This window comes from Thalia democratica, chromosome 2 (assembly GCF_965202585.1).
Source record: "Thalia democratica chromosome 2, ktThaDemo2.hap1.1, whole genome shotgun sequence".
Classification (NCBI taxonomy): domain Eukaryota; kingdom Metazoa; phylum Chordata; class Thaliacea; order Salpida; family Salpidae; genus Thalia; species Thalia democratica.
The window spans coordinates 75,933,803-75,956,294 of NC_139166.1; the positions used below are offsets into that span (position 1 = coordinate 75,933,803).

General features: G+C 27.1%; 1 protein-coding gene across 1 annotated transcript; it reads right to left on the reverse strand.

Moving 5' to 3' along the window:
• Window positions 1-513: 513 nt before the first annotated feature.
• On the reverse strand, window positions 514-15,512 carry LOC145828954 (broad substrate specificity ATP-binding cassette transporter ABCG2-like). The gene is made up of 12 exons (XM_082936698.1): window positions 15,487-15,512; window positions 14,522-14,581; window positions 13,467-13,581; window positions 12,870-13,022; window positions 12,004-12,161; window positions 10,970-11,121; window positions 9,748-9,960; window positions 6,896-7,006; window positions 3,707-3,861; window positions 3,288-3,377; window positions 923-1,053; window positions 514-682 (listed from the first exon to the last, which is right to left on the reverse strand). The coding sequence occupies exons 1-12, from the start codon at window positions 15,510-15,512 to the stop codon at window positions 514-516; spliced, it is 1,533 nt and encodes a 510-aa protein (XP_082792824.1).
• Between the last annotated feature and the right edge of the window lie 6,980 nt (window positions 15,513-22,492).

Here is a 22,492-nt window from a genome sequence, read left to right on the forward strand (position 1 = left end):
TGGGAAAATTTACGGGGGTCATAAGCTGTAAAAGGGGGAGGCACAAGACCGCAAAAAAAGTCTTAAGTGTTTTTAATGATAGTTTTTTGAGTACCTTGTTTGAGGGGGCCCATGTCTTTTATAATTTCTTTAAAGGGGGATTTTTCGAAAAAGTTTAGGAAACTACGGTTTAAAACTTTACCTTTTGCAACGATAAACATTTTAGATAAAACTATAAAACAACACTATTTATAGCACTAATCTTTTTTTGCTTAAGTAATTAGAGTGGTACTTAATATTAACAATTAATTTGTTATGCGACTATAAAGCATTCACTTAAAGTATGCTAAAGGATTATTATTTTGAATGTTACAAGAGATTTGATTTTTTTTAAGATGTTTGTTTTTACTCAAATGTTTTAGCTTATTTATTTTAGATCAAGTAAACAAAACCAAATAGATAGCAAATTTTTATTTTATAAATACACTAGTTTATTATCATAATAAGTAATTTCAGTAGTTTTTCAATTTTCCATCATCTGTAAACTTTGGTGCGAGCAAGCCTCACGTATGTCATAAACAAAAACACGACGCCGACGGATAAAACAATTATGACGTAATAATACACCAAATTGCCGTCCAACGCGATTCCGTTGCCAATGTCGAGCTGCGATTGGAGGAAACACTCGCCCGTCGTGCGAGCGCTGAAATTTGATTGGATGATTGAAAGAAATCAAAAAATAATGATTAGTAGTGATCTATTAATTAATATCTCAAAAAAAGAATTGTTAATAAAGAAAGTATATTTCTTACAATTTTACTAAAAAAAGTAAATAGAATAAAATGTTTAGTAAAGATCGGATAGTAAATTATAATAATATTTAAGGTGAAAAAATGTTACGATTTTATTTTATGTGAGTTTTGTCGTTTAAAGCAAAACGCACCAGGTCATTTCGTTCTGCTGGAATATTTCGGTGCAGTGTAAGTTGTGCGTGACGACGGCACTTCTTTTTGATGGCAACCCATCCACGCACTCGGTGAAGGAACTTTCGGTGAACTCGTTGATTGCGAGCGCCTGAAAGTTTTGAAATATCGAATTAAGCAGACTGGAAATTTAAATGTAAATTGTGAAGCTGTAAGCTTTAACGTTACCCTATAGCAGTTGTCTTCACAGAGTGCATCTGTGCACAGCAGTGAGCATAGAAATAGTCGTAATGTGCACAAAAAAAAAACTAAAACTTAAAGCTTTTATAGTTTAGTCTAGTGTGCACAGAATGTATTTTACAGTAGTTTACTGTACACAGCTATAAAAAAGGTTGAAGACTACTGCTCTAAAGTACTAATATATCTTTAAAATTTTGTTGCATTAGCTTGTCTTAAATCAAACGAGAAAAGGAGAACTTTCAATGCAACGTATATAAACCAGAAAGTTGGTTTAAAGATGCTATTTTCTGCGTTGCATCAGTTTATTTTCACAGCTATTACATAATAAATAATGAACTCCACCAACCGACCAACAACAACAGCATCCGAGACAACCTACGACCGATTTAGTCCTTATTAGGACTCATTAGGCAGGCATAGTCGCAAGAAACCGCTGTTGAGATTTTATTAAGTGGGCTTAAGTACAAAGTACTAAAAGTACTGTTGTTGTTGGTCGTGTGGTGAAGTTAATTATTTGTTTTTGATGGCGCAAACATCTCACTTTGTTGATGAAGGCTGAAAAATATATTTGTTAAAACTGATCAAACGAGCACAGACTATAATATCACAACAAGCTGACAATGTCTAAGACGTTGGGCTGTGAATGATTTAGCTGTGTCAATTTTTTCAACTTTACTCACAAACGGTCGCTTCAGTACTTAGTACTTAAGCCCGCTTGTTAAGATCTCAACAGCGGTTTGTTGCGACTATGCCTGCCTGATGAGTCCTAATAAGGATGAAACAGATTGTAGGTTGTCTCGGACGATGTTGTTGGTCGTGTGATGAAGTTCGTCATTTATTGTTGACGTCGCGAACATCTCAACTTTTTTACTGACGATCGAAATAAATATTGGTTACAACTGTTATATAAAGTAAAAAAGAAAAGTATCACACATAAACCTTTAGTCTTTTTCTTTTAGTATAGTGAAGTAATCTTTTAAGAGACACTCTATCAATATTAATTGAATTTTTAGATGTTTTATTTCAAATTAGACATTTATTTAACTTGAAAATTAATTTTTTTTATAGTAAAATTAGTTAAAATAGTATCTAAATTTCTTCAGTTAGAAATAAAAATAGATGTTTTGTCAAGTATGCGGATTAACTTAGATAATTTAAAACAAATATAATTTATTTTAATAACTAAACTTTTTTTTTGAAAGTATTTTCAAATTTTAAGGTTGTCTTATGCCATTTAATGATAAAAGTATTAATGTTGTACACGTAAGCTACTAAGCTCAGTTTAAATTGCTAGAAAAACTAGTTTAAGAACTACATGCATTAAAAATCTGTTCTTTCAAATTTAAATATTTACTAGTGTTTTAAAATTGAATTTCACAAAGGGGACTTTATCGCCCTTTTTGGGCATTTTTATCAAGTCGGAGGGTAGTAATGAGGCGAGACTGTGAGTGGGGAGATTTTAGAATTTTACGGCAGTGTTATAATTTTTACTCTTTAGTTGTCTATTTTACTAACTTTGGTTTGCTATAAAGTATTTGACTTCTAACAATTAAAAAGCAAAACAAGTAAATCTGTAATCAAACTACTTACGATAGATGTTCTGGAGTTTGTAGTTAGGAGTAAAAAAAAAGACTGTGGGATAATTGATAAAAGATTTGAAATTAAAAAAAGACATTCTAGAGTTAAAAATGAAGAGTAAAAAAGTCACGTGGTAACTACATCTACAAACTACGAAAATCTTTATTTTTCTTATTTGACCCATAAATAAAAAATGTCTTCTGTTTCCTGGTTAAATGGGGTCATAGCTTTTTAAACTTGGGCGCAATTATAAAAATGAACTCTGTAAATCCTGTTTAGATTGTACTTTCAATTTTTAAGAACTTAAAAGCTAAAGCTAAATTTTTAGGTTAGTTTTAATATTTGGTACAACTTAACAATATTAACGTTTTAAAAAAAATATATATTTTTAATTGTAAAAGTGCCAGTTTGAGCGTAAAATGATAAAGTATCACAAACTTTATTACAAAGTGTATATCTTCTAAAAATGTTAATTTTTAACAAAACAACACTAAACATGATCACCGTTGCCATTGAAGAACTTAAAACAAAAAATATACTACTGACTTAAAAAAACCAGTGACTCACATTGAAGGCGTATTTGGCAATGCTTACGTGTCGTACCCATGACAACCAAGCTGGCACGCTGTCCAGATTCACAAAAAAAACCGCAAACATCTGTTAGAAAAATGTTATGTTTTATAACTTTATTTATAAGTGGAATAATTCCAAAACACCGCATTAAAAAAATAAAGTTCTTCCACTACTCAACGCTGAATGTACAAACAATGAGTAGGTGTCAGGAATGCACGGAGCAACATTTTTGCACGAACTGACTAAAGCTTAAACAAGGAATCTAGTTTCAAAAAACATTTATCTATTGGAAAACGTTTTGATAAAAAGTTGTTAAAGTTCTTGGTTAGAACAACAAAAGCTCATGCAAAAGTGACGCCCCGTGCATTTGTGACCTGTCACCACATAAAAGACAGGTTAGTAGTTGAACTGACCACATTGAACGCGTACCACAGCTTGACGACGTTGCTCACGGCCAGGAACGACGACAAGTAGCTGGTGATGAAAGCTGTCACGCCCAGCGCGCAAGACGCCACCGACGCCAGTATGGACAGAAATTTCACGAACTCCTGGATTCCACTTTTCAAACCTGCATGTGGTGTTGGTAGTAAAGATAATTTAAATTATATATTGTACTAAATATTAGTAAAGTTATATATTATAACGTAATTGTTATATAATTTATAGTTAAAATCATATAACAACACATGCAGAAGAGGATTTATTTCAATTCAATTGCATAATATTTTAATAAAGAACTAAAATATGTTAAAAAGTTTACATTTACAAAGTTTAAGCTTAATTTTATGGCTGTAAATCAAATTTTCCAAAATAATTCTTAAAATAGCTTCTTTTTGGGAATAAAAAAGGTGCTCCCTTTATTAGGTATCACCTCTTTGTTATTTCATTACCTATTTTCTGCCTTTCTAGTCATTGACCCCTGATAGCCAAAATTCATTAAATAAGACGATATTGCCCACTTTGGTAAACTCTTAAGCACTTAATCTCTTTTTTTACTAGAACAAAATTGTCTACTTTACCTCAAGGTAAAATACTGATAAATAAGCTAAAATTTGTAAAGTAGCAAGCTAAAAAGCAAAATAATGTGTCTGTAGAAAACTTTATATTCACCGCTTTACTGGTCATTTTCCCCCGACTTATTAAAATCGTCAAAAGATAGCGAGCCCTCGATTGAAAAACCTGCGTAGCCAGTTTTTAAATGAATATAAAAACTAATATCTTCGTAACTAGTTTAAAAAATAAAAACTAGATAGAGAAAATTAAAGTCTGTTACAAAAAAAAACACCATTAAAACAGATATAATTACTAATAAAAAAAGTAGACTTGGAAAAAAAAAATTGAAAGAAAACATATCGTGATAAAATTTTACTATAAATTGCAAATTATGTATCAAATAATATTTGTTTTTAATCAAATTTGTCTTTGACAAAAATTTTATTCAACTACTGCAATTTAAAAATTAGCAACTAAGACATTTTAACCTACCTACCATCCAATACGTCACAGTCGAGAATAACAGCGGTGCCAAATAATAAAATGGAATAAACTTAATCAGAAATTTAGATATGAAATAGGCGCTTACCCTGTAGTAGCCTGAAGCGTGCTCGTGTCTAAAGTATATTGTTGCAAAACAAAAACAAATAAAAAAATACTTTTTACAAGGAAAAATAACTTTGACTTTTAATTACTTTTCTCTTAAAATAACAGTGTTTACAATAATATTGGGAACTTGGTTTGATGATTTCTATACTTAAATGTAATATAATAATTCCTATAAAAGTTGTTGTAGTGTGATAAATTAGTAATTTAAGAATTTTTTCAATCAAAACTATTTTATTAGTTAATCCAAAATAAAATTGCTTAATAAATAAATATGTTTATTGATTTCTTTTTCGTATTCAAAAATCTCATTGTATAGAAATTTTGATTATGATTTATTTTAAAGCTCAAATAAAATGTTAATTTTTATATTTATCTAATGCTAAACTTTGTTTAGATAAAGTTCTAAACAGTCAGTGTTAGACATTTGACATAATAAAAATACTTTAGTTTTTATTGTAATACCTGAAAACTCACGAAAAAAGTACTTTTTCTTCATGAAAAACTTCCATGGCACTAGGCGAGCCAAAAAATAAATAGAGAATAAAACCATACAAAACTCCAAGCCTGTTGAAAAAATTGTAGTAACTGGAAATCGAATTTTATTTTTAAAGCTAATATGCTTTTTTACCAACTTTAAAAATAGTATACACAATTATTTTTAGATCACAATACTTATTTGTAGAACAAAAAGAAAGTAGAAAACTTTTTTAGCGTGAATTAAAAAGTAAATAAAAAAGTATACCTTGAGTTTAATTCTGGTCTAATTAAATTTTTTTAAATAAGATTGGAACATGCACAGACAACTTACTTACCTGTTTTGCAAGTCTGGGACTAGTTTGTGCCCTAATTGAAAGAATAAAATACCGTAAAAAAATCCGAATACAATGTTCAATCCTACCTGCAATTATATGCTGGTTTAAGTACATATAAATATTCAATATCTACTTAGGCAAAAGTTCAATTAAATGATTACAGAATATGTGGCAATAATTACAATAACTTATTGTAATGTATTTACAGCATTATTAGACTGCAGTTTTTTTAAATAATCAAAATTAAATAAAAATAAATAATTTCGTGGTGTTCATTAACAATAGAGTATTTTTATAACTTTATTCGGGTACAACTTATCCGAGCATATTGATTTGATAATCGAACAAGGCTGTTGGATAAATCAATCTTTGTTAATTCTTGCAAATTTTTCAGATATGCTAGATTCTATTTTGTAGTATTTGTCTTTATAGTACAAATTGTTTAAAATTAGTTTTTAAAAATATTTTCATTTTTGTAATTAACTTATTGTAATGTGTATTTTTGATAATAACATTTTTTACATACTTCTACCTATTTTATTAAAAGATGTAAACAAAATTTATTTTAAGAACGTACAGTTTTGACTTTGGTTATCTTAAAAAAAAAACAATCTCATATTATTATGTTAACTTTTTAATCAGTACAATAGTTAGTAAATAATATTTAAGTATTTATCATATTTGTATTGTAAAACGTTGACAAGTTATTTTGCAAAAACAGTTTTTTATTGATAAATTATTCATCAATAAACATTAAAAGGTTTAAAAATCTAAAACAAAGTAAAGTAAAAGAATATTTTGTGTATTATGGATTATTTAGATTTTTTAGGCTAGAAAATATAAAACAACTCTCATTTTAGACGTGATGTATTTCAATTTTTTGTAGTAACTAAAATACAAATTAGAAAAAATACCTTTTAGCTAGTCAAAAAATAGTTAAAAAGTACTTGATGAAATAATTACAGACTTTTAGACAAAGTACTTTTTAAGCATATTAATTGACAAAAAATAAATTAAGCTTCTTAATACTATAAAAGTTATTACTAACAGTCATTTATAACTAAACAATTTACAAAAAAATACTACTTCACCGGTTATAAAATAAAAATACAATCAATTGTATATAAAGTATTTTATTGATAACAATACCACTTTGTTTTAACCGTAAACATACGTTGATAAACAGACGAGTTCGGTTCCTGACGAGACTGAGAAAATCCCTCTTCAAAAGTACCTTCAGTTGGTGACGAAACGCGTTGACGTCATCATCTGAGTGAAACAAGTTCTCACTTATCTGGCCTGCAATTATCCAGTGTTTGATTGTTTAAACAATAGTTTTGTACGACATAAGTTTACAAAGCATTTAAATATTAAACTGAACTATATCTATAATATTTAAACACTGGAAAAATTAAATTTAAAAGAAGTATTATCTTAATGCTTTAGTTTTGGAAAAGTTTAGTTTTTATTGTGTTTTTATTATTATAAAAAATAGTATTATTTTACATATTCAAAAAAGTTGCCTAACTCTGTTTCTTTCTCATTGTTTCTAATTATATTTTATTTTATGATTATTGTCAACATTATAAAACAAGTTTAAATTTTTTCTTTAAAAAGAAGTTTTGCTACTGTTTTAACTGAATTTAAACTAAAATTTAATTTTGAACTTAAGTCAAAAATCAATTAAATTAATACTAAGGTACTAGTGCTTAAAAAACTTATTTAGATTTCAAAGCATAAAAGGAATTTACAAAAAGTATGATATGGTAAAAAAAAATTAGACCCATATCAAAAGTTTATAAATAATCATAGTTCTCTATAAAATAAAATAGCTAGAATTTTTATACAGTGTTTGACTCTATCATTTTTTGTCAACATCAGAAAAATTTGGATATAACTAAATCAAAAACTACTAGTGCTACGGAACTGTTTCTTTAGCTGTAAATTTATATTTTTAATTGAACTTTTCTTTAAAAGCTTTTACATAAACAAAAAAAAAGTTTATAAGTTTTAAACTTAGAAATAAGGTAAATGCAAGGACTATTCCTTGGGCACAACAGGTCTCAACAAGTTTAATTTCGGAGACAAAGTTAATATTAAATTTATTTATTTACACAAAAGCAACGACGTTTCACCCCTAAGGGATCTTCGGCCAGCAAAATTAAAAAGAAGATGTGAACATTATAACCCACACATGTAATTCAGTGCTCACCTAAGACGGAAAAGTGTGGACCAAGAAAGATCAAGAATCATCTTTCGACGTCCCTATGGGTTCGTACTTCGGAGCTGAGTTATGCGACCTTATTGGCTTATACATTCTTGATAGATTAGGGAAAACATACATGTCAAACAAGATAGGCTTTTATAGGGATGATGGTTTGGCAATCATCAAGCACAAAAACAATCAGGACCTTGATAACATAAAAAAGCAAACGATAAAGATCTTTAAAGACATCGGTTTTAATATCACAATGGAAATTGGTATGACTAGATGCAACTTCTTGGACATCACATTAGACCTAACCAACAGTTGTCATATGCCATACAGAAAAGAAAACTCCTCAATAAGATACATCAACAATAACTCCAACCATCCGACGATAATCAAGAAAAACCTACCCAAAATGATAGAGAAAAGGTTAATTAGGCTGTCTACAGACCAAAGAACCTTTGATAATACAAAGCATAGCTATCAAATTTCTCTACTCCAATCAAACTTTAAACACAAACTTAAATATGAAAACAAAACAAACCCTCTTGACAAAAAGAAACGTAAACGAAGAAGAAAAATTGTGTTTTTTAATCCCCCATACTGCCAATCAGTTAAAACTAACATTGGGAGAAAATTCTTAGATCTAATTGACAAACATTTCAAAACAGAGAGCATGAAGAATATCTTCAAGAGAACTTTGTCTCCGAAATTAAACTTGTTGAGACCTGTTGTGCCCAAGGAATAGTCCTTGCATTTACCTGTTTTCTAAGTTCTACAATTGCAAAATATCATACTGTTGTATGGAAAATATTAAATCATTAATAAGTGGCCACAACAACAAGATACTAAGTAAATTGAATCATAAGAACGACCAAGAGAATAAGACGTGTAACTGCAGCGATAAAGATTCTGCCCCTTAAGTGGTAAATGCTTGCAGGAGAATGTTTTATAAGGCAACAATCACTAGTCAGATCAAAATAAAGGAATATATAGGATCCACGGGAGGCCAATTTAAGAAGAGATTGTATGCACACATTAGTGATATTAGGAAAGAAAAAAACAAGGCAACAGAACTTTCCAAGTACATTTGGAGATTAAAAAACAATAACACTTGCTACGATTTAAGGTGGAGCATCATTCAAAAGATTAGTAAATAAAAAATATAGGTAAAATCTGCAAGACTTGTAACCTGGAAAAATTGAAATAGTACTTGCTAACAAGAAACGAATTTTAAACAAAAGATAAGAGCTCTTCTACGCCTGCCCGCACTTTAGAAAATTTTACTTTAAAACTTAGCGTATTTAAAACTTTTATTACTTATTTTTGTTTTTGCTTGTACCCTTATTTGTTAAATGCCATTTTGTTTTGTGTTGTTATAAGCTAAATCTAAATCTGTATAAAACATATCATTTATAATAAGTTTAAATGCTATTTATAACTTAAAATTATTTTTTCATTATTATTGTTTTTAATTTTGTAAATTTAACTATTTAGTAATAATACTGTATTGATAATATGATTTTTAATTTAATTTGAATTTGATTATAATGTCTTGCTTTATTATATATTTTTAGTTATCCACCGTCTTATTTTTATTTTATTTTGCAGGCCTGAAGATCCCTTAGGGGTGAAACGTCGTTGCCTTTGTGTAAATAAATAAATTTATTATTAAACTGAGAAAAAGATAAAATTAAACAATATTTTTAAAAAAAGTTTGTATTCGGTTAGTATAGTTTATTAATAAAGGCTTAATTGCTTAGCCAAAAACGGCATTTGTTTTTTATATTAATTGAAAAATATACATTTTTAAAGTTTTTTACAAACTAACTTTTACAAATCGCTTCAAATTCTTTTTCAGTAGTCTTGCTTGCATCCGAACTCAAATACTTTTCGTTCAATGTCCTGGCCATTTCACAACACTCCTCATCGGTTTTACTCATCTGCTCAACTGTGTCGATTGTGACGTCATATTTGGAAGCGTCACCGTTGACGATGTCGAGAAAGAAGTCGGCTGGATTGTTGTGTTCCTCGCATCGGTACCCTTTCAAATAATAATTATTATATTTATTGTTATTGTACAAGTTGGTGTTGTAAACAATTTAATTGTCTACATTTTTGCTGTTCCGAGCAAATAGCTTGTCATTTTATCAAAAGTCGATGGTTTTGAAAATATAAAGGACACGTAGTGATTAAGAAATTAATTTACAATTAATTATTTAAGACAAAGCGAGTTATCACAAACCAAATTTTATATGTCGGCTGCAGCAACACAGTCCAAATTTTTTTTGGCCAAAGTATTTTTTTTGTTAAATTTAAGTTTACTTTTTTATTAACTTTGTTTTGATAAATCAAAAGTTGTATTTAATTATTGTTCGAGTAACGTGAGTTAATAAAACAAATAAATCTATTGCTCAATTATTGCTGGTTTTTTCGTTTGCAAAGTAAAATAAATGAAAAAAGTTGCAAAACAGTTCTACTGCAGCCTACCAACATATTATTACTACTTTAATTTTATTTATTGTAAATTTCATGTTTAAAGGAATATTTTATTCGAGGATAACATGCTTTTTTAAACGTATATGTTTCAGGATTTATTTTAGTCTTTACTAAAACTAAATCCTTTCAATTTGGTTGTTATAAACAGAAACATAAGTATATTTGTGGTCTGCGTAGTGTTTTTTTTTTAAATTACTTTAAAAAATAAATTGTAACGTGTTGTTTTTCATGAGCTGTTTGATATATTTGAATAAGTTATAAAACTTTTATTGATTTTGAAAATTTTTTACTTCAAATGTGAGGAAGGATTTAGATCAGAGTCAAAGGTTACTCTTGCTAAAAATTTTTTCTACGATTTCAATGTCTAAAGCATTTAAAAATTAAGTAAGAAAATCTCATCAAAAAAATTAAATAAAAATATACGCTTCATTAACATGCTTTAACTATTTTCTTGTTAAACAAAATTTAGTCATTACAAAGACATAAAGATATAGTTCACACTATCCTTATTAAAATGCATTGCACTAATGCTTGTAAACAACTTTTTATCGTACCAAGCGAAGTGAAATGGGGTAAGGCTTGCGTCGTTGGTCCATGGTAAACCATTCTTCCTCTGGCAAGCAGCGTAATCGTGTCGAACGAACTGAATATACGATACCTCGGCTGGTGTATTGAAAATACTATCGTTCTGCCCTGCTTCGACAAACTGAAAAAAGTAATAGGTTAAAGTTGTGGTTTGAATAAAAACCGAATATTTGTACCTCAGATTAGCAACTTTAAGTAAAGATTTATTTTTATCGGCTTACATTTAACAGTGCTATAAAATATTTTAATACTCAATGATACAGGTTCTTAAAGTATTTTTTAACTTTAATTGAAAATTATAAAAGAAAAACTAACAATTCTAGAAGAAAATACACGTTTGCGTAAAGAAAGCTTCCTTAATATAGATCATGATACTAAATCCTAGTTTATTTGTGTTTGAAACCAGCAAGTTATTGTACAGTCATAAAATATGTTTTTGTTACTATTAAAGTAAACAACATAAGTACTTGACAAAAATTCCAAAAACAAAAAATCTGCTTTGTTATCCTTAAATTTACTCTTTAAAAGTCACTATGTATATTTTTCAGCAAACTTTATGTTGCACAATCTAAAAGACAAACATTTAAACTTTTCTTAGCTTAGTTTTCTTCATTGTGAAAGGTATGATAACGCTTCACATTTAATTTTTTTTTATTATTTCAAGATTTTATTTATTACATACTTCGCACATAACTTTGCTCACAAACTAATTATGACGTCACAACTGACTTGTGCAGCTTTATACTAATTGCAATACTTTTAATCGAATAATATTTTATCTGTTACATTGCTGTAAAAGTTACTAATATAATAAGTTCTAAGTTTACAATTTGCAATTATGACGTCACAACTGACTTGTGCAGCTTTAGACTAATTGCAATACTTTTAATCAAATAATATGCTATCTATTACATTGCTGTAAAAGTTACTAATGCATATAAGCTCTTCCCATTATCATTTTGGTTCTAAGTTTACGATTTGCAACTATGACGTCACAACTGACTCGTGCAGCAGCGTGATGACGTCACGGGCGGTGGCGCTGTCCAGCCCGGTGGTTGGTTCGTCGAGGAAGATGATCGAAGGTCTCGTGATCAGCTCAACCGCGATGCACGCTCTCTTCATCTCCCCGCTGCTGATCCCCCGCAGGTTGTTGTCTCCCACCTTGGAACATTATGTTTATTTATACTTTATAAAAATTTATCTTGTTTATGGGTTTTTATATTAGTTGTAAGGAACTATCGTAGGTATCTTTAATAAACGCTTTTTGTCAGTTAGTAAAATGTCCTACCTTTGAATTTTGGAGATCTAGTTTGTTGAAAAGTGATCTCAGGTAGCTTTTTAATAAAACTTACAATTTAGTTAGTTTAAAAAATGTTATTTCTTGAATGGCTGTGTTTTTTAACTTATAACAAAGTTATTACATTTAAGACTGTAGGTATTAGAATTCACAGTGAAACGTAACAAGCTAAATTTACTTTTAATTTTTCACCATAGCATTAAACTTAAAAATTCAAAAATTAGTTGTACTAATTATAAAACCGATTTAAAAAATATATATAATTAGATAGTTTGAAACATTTATTGTCGACTTTAAAAACTTACTTAAGCACTTTTATATGTTGATTTTACCTTATCTGGTTTTTTTTTCAAGATAGGTTATTAAGATCGTTACCAGTAAAATTCAGAATACAATATAATGATTCTGACTTAGTTTCAAATATTCAATACAGCACGAAACTTAATAATTAAAAAAAAATATGAAATAGGTTTTACTATAACAGAAGTAATAGTATTTACTCAAACTCTTGTTTAACAAATTTACTCTTATCATTAAAGATTTTTTTTAAATGTAATAATTCCGGAATAAACTCTTGTGTCGGCGCAATGGCATATTGCCAGATCTTCGAGGACTCTATCGACCAGCTGCTTTTTCTGATCGACCAAAATTTTTGATGGCAACCGCAAGCTGGCGTAGAACATCAGGTTCTCCCTCACCGTCAGCGTTCCCATTAAGTTGTCTTTCTGTTTGGGGGAATTTTTTTGTTGGTGATTGGTTTTGATTATGATTAGCAAAAATTTGGTGGTACAAAGGTACGGACATAATTTGAACTGATTACATTTCTAATTTAAAATAAAGAAAGATTGTAAATCGTAGTACAATATAAATAAAAACCTATTTAAACTGTACGCTTAAACTTGTTTAAGTTAGAAAAATTAGGATAAATCATATTTTATGAACGTTAAGTAACCATAGAATTTTCTTTAAAGTATTTAATCCTTTATGGTTAACGGTTGAAAAATAGTTACTTTTCGGTTGGTTGATAAAACCCTTGAAACAGTATTTTAAAGATGATCAAAAATAAATTTTTAGATTTAAAATCAGTCTGCTTTTTAAGAAACTATGTTTTTTAGGCTTTAAATAAACAAAAATACTTTTTTTTTTTCAATACCAACAATTCAGCAAACCTGAAGTACATACCCGCTAATTCTTTTAAAATTTTCAGGTAAAACGTTTCCATTCAATTTGATATCACCGCTGACGTTTTCCAGATTTTTACGGCCAGCTAAGACATCTAAAAGACTGTAAGTAATAGTTGTTTGTAAAATACAATTCAAATTATCTTTACAAACAAATTACACCGCTTGACTATTGAGTTTTGTAAAATTTACAATTTAATTATAGCCACATTATCTGCTTACAAAAACGTCAATTTTTACTCTAGAATTATTACTTGTAACAGCTAAAATTTATTGTTGGTACGAAGTTTAAGTTAACTCTAAATTTTTAATAATGACTTACAACTAAGTGTTGTTTTACTAATAAAAACTTATAGGATAGGAAATCTAAATATATTAGTTATAAGTTAAATTCATAACAGAAAACTTTATTTAAAAAAAATTGAAATCGTTTTGTGTGTTGTAAAAGGTTATTTCAAGCTATAATAAACAGTATAAATAAATTATCCTGTTTCCTTTAGAAGCTAATAACCGCAAGCATTAAAGCCTGTTTAAAATAACAATAAGTTTTAAACTATAACTGGAAACTTCATTTGTTTGTACTAATAAAACTTTTCTTTTACTCAAATCAAAATGGACCAGTTTTAAAAATAAAAGTTACTTAAAAGTACAAAGACAACAGTCTTCAATCCTTTAGCAAAACAATTTCTCTTTAAAATAAATTATTCTTTATAAAACTTCTAAAATCTTTTAAAGTTTTTAGTTTTTAGAAATGTTTAAGTTAGAATTCAGTGTGGATCGAATAATTTTAATCTTTGTATCAATTGCTTCATAATAAAAAACAGCCAAAACGTAGAACCTCAAACACAAACAAATTTGCTGATTTGTATTTGTTGTCAGCATTCCTTGCAAAAACAACCAGTCAAACATAAAAGTCAATACCAGTTGATGACTGGCGAAAATTTCAAGGTGAAAAGTAAAATTTAGCAGTTTAAATAGCATTCGTTTGGCTCTAGAAAATATTTTTTGTTACAGAACTAAATGTGTGCAAAGTACAAACTAACGAGGTTTTTCCCGATCCGGTAGGTCCTACGATGGCGTTCAATCCTGGCTTCATTATTCCCCTGTATAAAACAATTTATTATTAAAAGCTGAGAATTAACTACTAAAGAGCTTGTATGGAATCTTGAAATTTAGTTTGAAGAGTTGTAGAGTAGTAAATGTTTAAACATAATAAATGATGGCCTTTACCTTAAGTCTTTAAGCACATGCTTTCCTTTCTTGTCACTCGATTTTTTGTCTAAAGTTTTTGTAAAGCTTAAAAAAAGCTTAAAATTAGTTTAATGCAGTATGCATTTAAATTAATTAACAAAGCGAATTACTTGAAACATAGTAAATCCAATTACCAAGCACATGCATCCAGAAGTTTTTTTTTTTTTTATCGGCAACATTAAAAAAAATTATCATTTAAATCCTAGAAGTTGGTTAAATATAATATATAACTAAAGTTAAAAAAATTAGAAGGAGCAATTAAAATATTAAATTGTAATTTATTACATATGCTTCGATATATATTAAGTTATTATAACAACTAAAAATAATAAAATAACCCATGTAACTTTTGCTGACAATGCTTACCTTTTACATAATAGTTGATATTTTTGAAGCTCAAAATTGACCTTTGTTCTACACTTAGGCTGAAATAATTTTTACTGCTTAAAAACTTTTGAAAATGCATTCTTCAGTAGTTATTACTTTTTATTTAATTTTTATCAGACTTTGCAACGAATAAATTAAGACGAAAATAATGCAAAATACTTTAGTATGTTTTAAATAGCAACATTTAGAGAAGCTTAAATAAAAGCTCTAAGAATTTATTTTAACCCTAAGTTATTTAATTACACATTTCAGAACTCGAAAATTTACCACAACTAAAAAAAGTTTAATAATTTACTTATATTTTTTTTTTAATAAATATAATTTTAAAAGGGTAAAATAATTTTAAATATTTATCTCAGCTAAAACTAACTTGTTAACAGGATAATTCATTTCCATTACTAGCAAATTATTTTCATAAAAAGCTTTTTTATTTAATAATAACTAAATATTGTTTTTTATCTTCTATAAAATTTTTAAGGAATGTAAAAAGTAATATTTAAAAATAAATAAATAAAACTTTTATATTTTAAAATAACTTATTTTTCTAAAGTATTTGATTTTTTGTATTTGATAAAATGAAGTATTTAAACGTTTAAATTAAAATTTTGAATAAATTTAAAACTTTTATGTATTTTATAAAAAGTTTGTATAAAGAATTAAACTAAAATATTAAGTTAAGCTTAAAAACCATTAAACTTTCTTCTAAACACATTTACAATCTGTAAGATTAATCTTAAAAATACTTTAGAATAAAACTAGGAATACAACTCTAAATTCTCTGCAAGATTTTTAATTTTTTATCTTAAATGTCTAATATTCGAGAATACATAACTTAAATTTTTCTAATAAGTATCATCTTGTTACAATTTTTAAAACTGTTAAACTTTTGTTTAACTATTTTTATAAAACTTCTTTTTTACTTATTTTCTGCAACTAAATCTGTTTAAATAAATCAAAATCATCTCTGCTTTTAGCAACAGTCTAGGTTATAAGTTTAGCGTTTAATACTAATGAGCTTTTTATTTAGTGCTTTAAAATCAACAACGGAAGTAAAAAATTAGTCATAAACTTTTGTACTCGTTGTTTGTAGTTGTTTGTGGTGTTGTTTGCTAATAACTTTTAAAAGTTTTTAAGCATTTTAAGTTTTCAATAGCTGATTGTTTAAAAAGTAAGCAACTTATTAACCGCAGTCTATAAATTTTATATAAATAAAACATAATTATATATAATTTTTTTTATATTTAAACATATTAAAATCAATATTTGCGATTTAACAAACATAAATATAAAATACTATAAATAAGCAAGAAGTCAAAACTGTATAACTTTATCCACTGAGAAATTTTTTAAATAGAGTGTAATAAACTCTTAATTTTTATTTAACATATGAACATACTAAAGTTTTCAATCAGCTTGTACCAAATATAAATAAAAAAAACTTATAACAGAGTCATACGTGTGTTTATAATGACTAAAGTGTATGCATTTTTAGCTTAAACTAGATAAACAGTTCGATCAATAACAGTTTAATAATCTAGTTTTAATGCATATTAAAAGTTTGAAAGTTGACTAACGCTTTACATTCATAGCTTAGACTAAACTTCCAAACTATTGTTGATCGAACTATTCAACTTCAATGCATATCAAAATTTAATAGTTTAAAACTTGACTAATGCTTTCTAATTAAAGTTAACAAATGTCAAACATTGTAAACATTTGATGATTTAATATATTTAAAATATTAAAGTTATAGTTTGTTATCTTTTACTTATTTATTGTTGTTTACAAAGCCACATCTTTACTTAGAAACACTTTTTTAGATATTTTTTTTTAGGTATAATTTCAAAATTCGTTTTAAAAAATATAAAGTCTACTCGATGAATTAACTACATACTTACGTATTACTTTGTTTGTACTAAAATTAAAGTATTATGTTAAAAAAAGCAAATTTGTTTAAAATATGTTTTAAACACCACTCTATATAAAACATTGAAAGTTTAAATATAAAACTAATGGGAACGGTTTTTTTTTTGCACAAGGTGACATTTTTGACATTCCGCATGAGGGTACACTTTTGCACAGTGACACTTTTGCACGGAAGGTCATTTTTGCACTAGGGTAAAAAAGTATATATAAAATAAAAACAAAAATTATGTGTAAGGGTAAGTGGTAACACTGATAGTAAAGAAATTTAAAATAAAAAAAATAAATTATATAAAAAGAACTAATAAAAAAACAAAAAAATAAAAAAATGTTACGGACCGAGGGCAAGTTTAAGGGTATCAGTGTTGAAAAAAGATATCCTAATAAAATGTATTGTTCAAATAAATAAAAAACATAAAAATAAAATAAGTTATAAAAAGTAAATAAATTAACAAAAAATTACCGACGGAGGGTAAGGGTTAGAGGTAACAGTAAAAGCAAAAAGTAAATTAAAAAATTAAAAATATAAAAACATAATATTTTTTTTTAATTGTGCAAAAGTGTCTTCGTGCAAAAGTGATGCTGTGTAAAAGTATCCCCTTGTACTATAATAACGCTCGTGCAAAAGATTCACCGTGTAATATTGTACGCTCGTGCAAAAGTGTCCCCTCCTGCAAAAGTGACACTCACCCAAAATTAATAGTTCTACTTTAAGAGTCACTTAAAACTACTATAAAAGAAATATGTTTAAACAAGTTTTATAACTTTTTACGAAATGAAAAAATCTGAATTTATATGCAGTGGTAAGAAAATTATTTGCCAATAATTATAAACTTATTGTAAACTTTTTCTATTTCTGTTTACATATAGAAATACATAAAAATCAATTTAATAAAGTTATACTAAAAAGTAGGGTAGGACTTTTTATGGGTAGTTTTGTAATGTATATGATGGCACCAAATTTGCAAAAAAAAAGGCTTGGTTGGTCTTTTTATCGGTATCCTAGTAGCAGCAAAAGGATACCCATAAAACAACCAACCTTGGGGGATATGTCTTTTTATTGGTATTCTTTTGAAAAAATTGTGCAACTTTATATCGACGTGACGTATTTTTTCTAATTTTGTACAATTAGAAAAAGTCTTTTTACGTATATTTTTATATAAAATTGTTCCTTTTCCTCAAACTTTGATTAAATTAAAATAACTTCAAAAACTTGTTTCGACTGTTTTGAATATTAAATTTTAAAAGAATATTAATAAAAAGACTAAATACAGCTTTAAAACTTTTTATGAGTATCCTTTTGTATTTTATCTAAATATCTATTTTTAAACTTTTATTTTACTTGTAGAACTTTAAAAACTTCTTTAAACTGTTTTAGATGTTGAAAGATAAAAGGATACCCATGAATAAACTAAACACAGCGTTGAAAGCTTTTATGGGTATTCTTTTAAATTTGATCTAAATATCTTATATAAAACTTTTATTTTACTTGTTTAACTTAAAAAAAAATTGTTTAAACTGTTTTAAATGTTAAATTTTAATAGGATACCCATGGAAAGACTAAACACAACTTTAAAAAATAATATTTTAATATAAAACTTTTTATGGGTACCCTTTTGAATTTGATCTAAATATCTTATTTTGAACTTTAATTTACTCGTACAACTTTAAAGACTCATTTAAACTGTTTTAGATGTTAAGTTTATAAAGGATACTAAAATTAATACCAAACATAGCTATAAATTTTGGGTAGATGTTAAACTTGCACGAGCGGACAAAATTGCACGAATACACTTTTGCACGAGCAGACAATTTAGCACGGAGACATTTTTGCACTGCTTGAATTTTTTATTCATTTTTATATTTATTTTATTACTGTTTTTAATTATCTTTAATTTTTTTTTTAAATTTAGTATCTTAATTTATTTTATTTTACTGTTACCCCTAACCCTTACCCTCGGTCGGTAACTTTTTTTTTTTATTAATCTTTTATTAAATTATTTTTTTTTTACTATTACTGTTACCCCTAACCCTCGGTCGGTAGCTTTTTATTTTTTTTTAATTATTTTTTTTAGTTAGCATTTTCTTGTTTTCAAAATAAAAATTTTTAGTAGTTATTATTTCTTTTTATTTTTACTATAACTGTTACCTCTAACACTAGCCCTCAGCCAGTAACTTTTTTTTATCTTTTGGTTTTTTATTAGTTTAATTATCTAATTAGTTTTTTTTTTATTTCTAAAATATATATGTTTCTGTTTTTTACTCTAGTGCAACAATTACCCTCCGTACAAAATTGTAACTGGTGCAAGATTGACCCTTGATGCAAACATAACTTCGTGCAATTTTGTCCCCTCGTGTAAATTAATTTTCGTGCAAAATTAACCCTTCGTGAAATTTTGTCTTTGTGCAATTTAGTCCCGTTCCCATTAACATTAAATGATAACTTGACTACATTTCCATTGTAGTCAAGTTGATTAAGTTTTAAACGCAATTTCTTATTAAAATCACTAAAGACAATTTATTATAATTTGTCCTCTTATTTTAATTTAGTATACAACTGTTTTAACTCAAAGGCGTTTGATACATTTTTAAGTATCAATAAGTTATTCTTTGCAACTAGTTCCATTTTTTGTAACTATATGAAATGCTGCTTAAAATTTTAAGCTTCAATTAAATAATTAACTAGGACGTTTTTCAAGATGTATTTTTAGTGAGACACGTTCAAAATCCACCCGCGGTCAAAATTCACTCGATCGAAACCCACCCAGTCAAATTCGATAACCGCTTACCGATCAAGGATAAGGGTTAATTGTAACACTGATAGTAAAACGTACGAACAAAGTTTAATTAAATCAAATAAATAAATTGAATTGTGAGTAAATTGTGCGGGTAGGAATTGTTCGCGGGTGGGAATCGTGAGTATACCCTTTAGTTGTGAAGTGTTCATTGTAAGGTATGCTTGAGTTAATTTAACTTTTGTTTTACTAGCTTTTCGGTTTATTTTTGATTTTAGCGAGTTAAAACATTTATTTTATTACAGGAACTAGCATTTTTGTTTTTTAATAAAGCTGTATACTCTTATAAACAATCTTAAATTGCTTGATTAGGAGATAGTTTGTTTATTAAGAACTATGCAATGGAAATAATTTCACAGGTGTCATGACAATTCAAATTGGGACAACTCGAATTCCGACAATTCAAGCTTTTTTAAATTATTTAAAACACTATATCTCAAAAAGTTATATAAATTTTAGAAAATAGAAATGACACATGTAGACCTTATTAACATCTACAAACCACTTTTTTTTTTGAAAAATCTTAAATATTTTTAAAGATATTTTAAAATTACTAAAAATATCGATGTTTTTTATTTTATTTAAGCCATATCTCTTAAAGTTTTTAATGTTTTGCAAAAAAAAAATGGCTTGTAGATATTAATAGGACCTACATACTTATTTTTTATATTCAACCAATATACTTTTTTTTTTAGCTGTGGCCCTTTCAATTTTTTTTTAAGAATTTGAATTGTTTGAATTTGAATAGTCGTGCACCCCAAATCACATCATTTATCGCTACCACAAGGTTTCCCTGTTATCATAAGTTTATTGGACAAATACAAAAAACGATTGTTGTCAAAAAAAAAATTCCAAGGACCTGGGTGCGCAAAAAAAACTTGTTGGTCATAGAGTTTCACACCTTTAAAATATATTAGTACGCAATTAATTGTTAAGTTAACTATTTATCTAAACATGTTATCAAATTTTTCATGTTAGATATCTATTTATATTAATTTATATAATATTTATATTAATTTATGTTATTATTTGATTATATAATTATATTTTCATAAAATTAACTGCTAATTGAAATAAATATGGAAGAAATAACACAAACTAATATTTGAAGCGCTCTTTTAAAAATGTAAAAAGTTAAGCTGTTTTTTCTTAGTAACACCAGGTTATATTTTTATAATTTTTCTATACAACTGGTCGTCTAAACTTCTAAAATAAATGATGAAAAAAGGTTTTAAAAATAAAAGTCTACTAGTTTACATGATAGCGTCCTTTACTACCTTTTTTTTTTGCTCGCTGCGCTCAAACGTACCCAATCTTCTTTTTTAATCAGTATAGAATAGTATTCAGCAGTTCTTTTATTTTTAGATACTCTGCTCTGTATGTAGTATTTTATAGTTGTAGTTATTTGTAGTTCACAATGTTAACAAGTTGTATTTACTATACAATAGTAATCACTTTTTAACATTTAAGAAATTACCTAATCTAATAAACCAAACAATCAACCTCTTCGGAGTACTTCGGATACATTGTAATATTAAGGTCTTTTAAAATTGATTTGAAGTCATGGCCTTCCATGAAGTCTTTATTAACTTGTAATTATAAATTTAGGAATATGTTTTAACTTTATATAGCTATTTTACATTGATGTTAAGTTCGGTATATCAGCAAACTTACTTATAAGTTGTATTTGGTAGTATAATAATGAATACATTTAGTACATAAATGAAAATAAGAAGAGTAAGTAAATTTAAAATCGTTTTTTTTTAATAAAACCTGATAATAAATAAGAGGTAAGTTTGATTGGCATGTGTGTTAATTTCTATTTTTTTAAACTGCTCAAGTAGAACTAATTAGTTTGTATTTTAATTACAAGCATTGTTTAACTACAACAGTTTAGCTTTAACAAGCTCAAATTTATAAAGAAACAAAAAACAATGTTGTCCAGACTGCATTTTGGGAATCTGAACTAAGATTTAAATATTTTTTTTAAAGTTTGGATTTAAAAATATCTATAAATTTTTTTAACGCCTATGTTTATCTTTTACGAATTTTAAGTTTTGTTAACTATTACTGACTTGCATGCTCAAATTGTGATAATAAAACAATAGAGTTAACTATTTATATAATTTGTTTTTGTAACTCAATAAAAAGTTGTTTTCTCAGCATGACTTCTAAAAATTAAATGGTTTAACCGTTTACGCTTGATGCACAATTATCTGTTTTTCTGTTTTACTTAACCTAACGAACTGTAAAATTTTTATAGTTTTTTTTTGAGACAAAACGTTGTAGATATAAACTATTAAAAGTATTTAGTAAGCATTTTTGATTCCTGACTTAGTTTAAAAATATTCGGATTGCAAGTGAGATGTGATATGAAAAGTATTGTACCAATACATATAAGGAGACAAAATATCAATATTTTACTCAACAGATTATCAAATCAAAATTTAACTTTAGGTGTTTTATTGATCGAAGGTTGATATTTAAATCTAAAAATATTGTTTAAACAAATAAATTAGAAATTTCTATTTGAAAATCTACCTGTTTAAACCAGGGATCGGAAAACTACGACGCTCAAAAATTGCAGTCAACGATGTACTTTTTCTGCTCAGAGCATACTTTTTTGAAAACAGCAAAAAAAAAACTTTTTGTTGTAAA

Bases quoted from the DNA above. Each gene is read 5' to 3' on its own strand.
- LOC145828954 (XM_082936698.1), bottom strand. From the start codon at position 15,512: ATGGAAATGAATTATCCTGTTAACAA. The intron at 9,961-10,969 runs GTACGATAAAAA...ATTATTTGAAAG, and splicing joins ACCCCATTTCACTTCGCTTG to GGTACCGATGCGAGGAACAC. The intron at 683-922 runs GTGCGTTTTGCT...ATCAAATTTCAG, and splicing joins CAGCAGAACGAAATGACCTG to CGCTCGCACGACGGGCGAGT.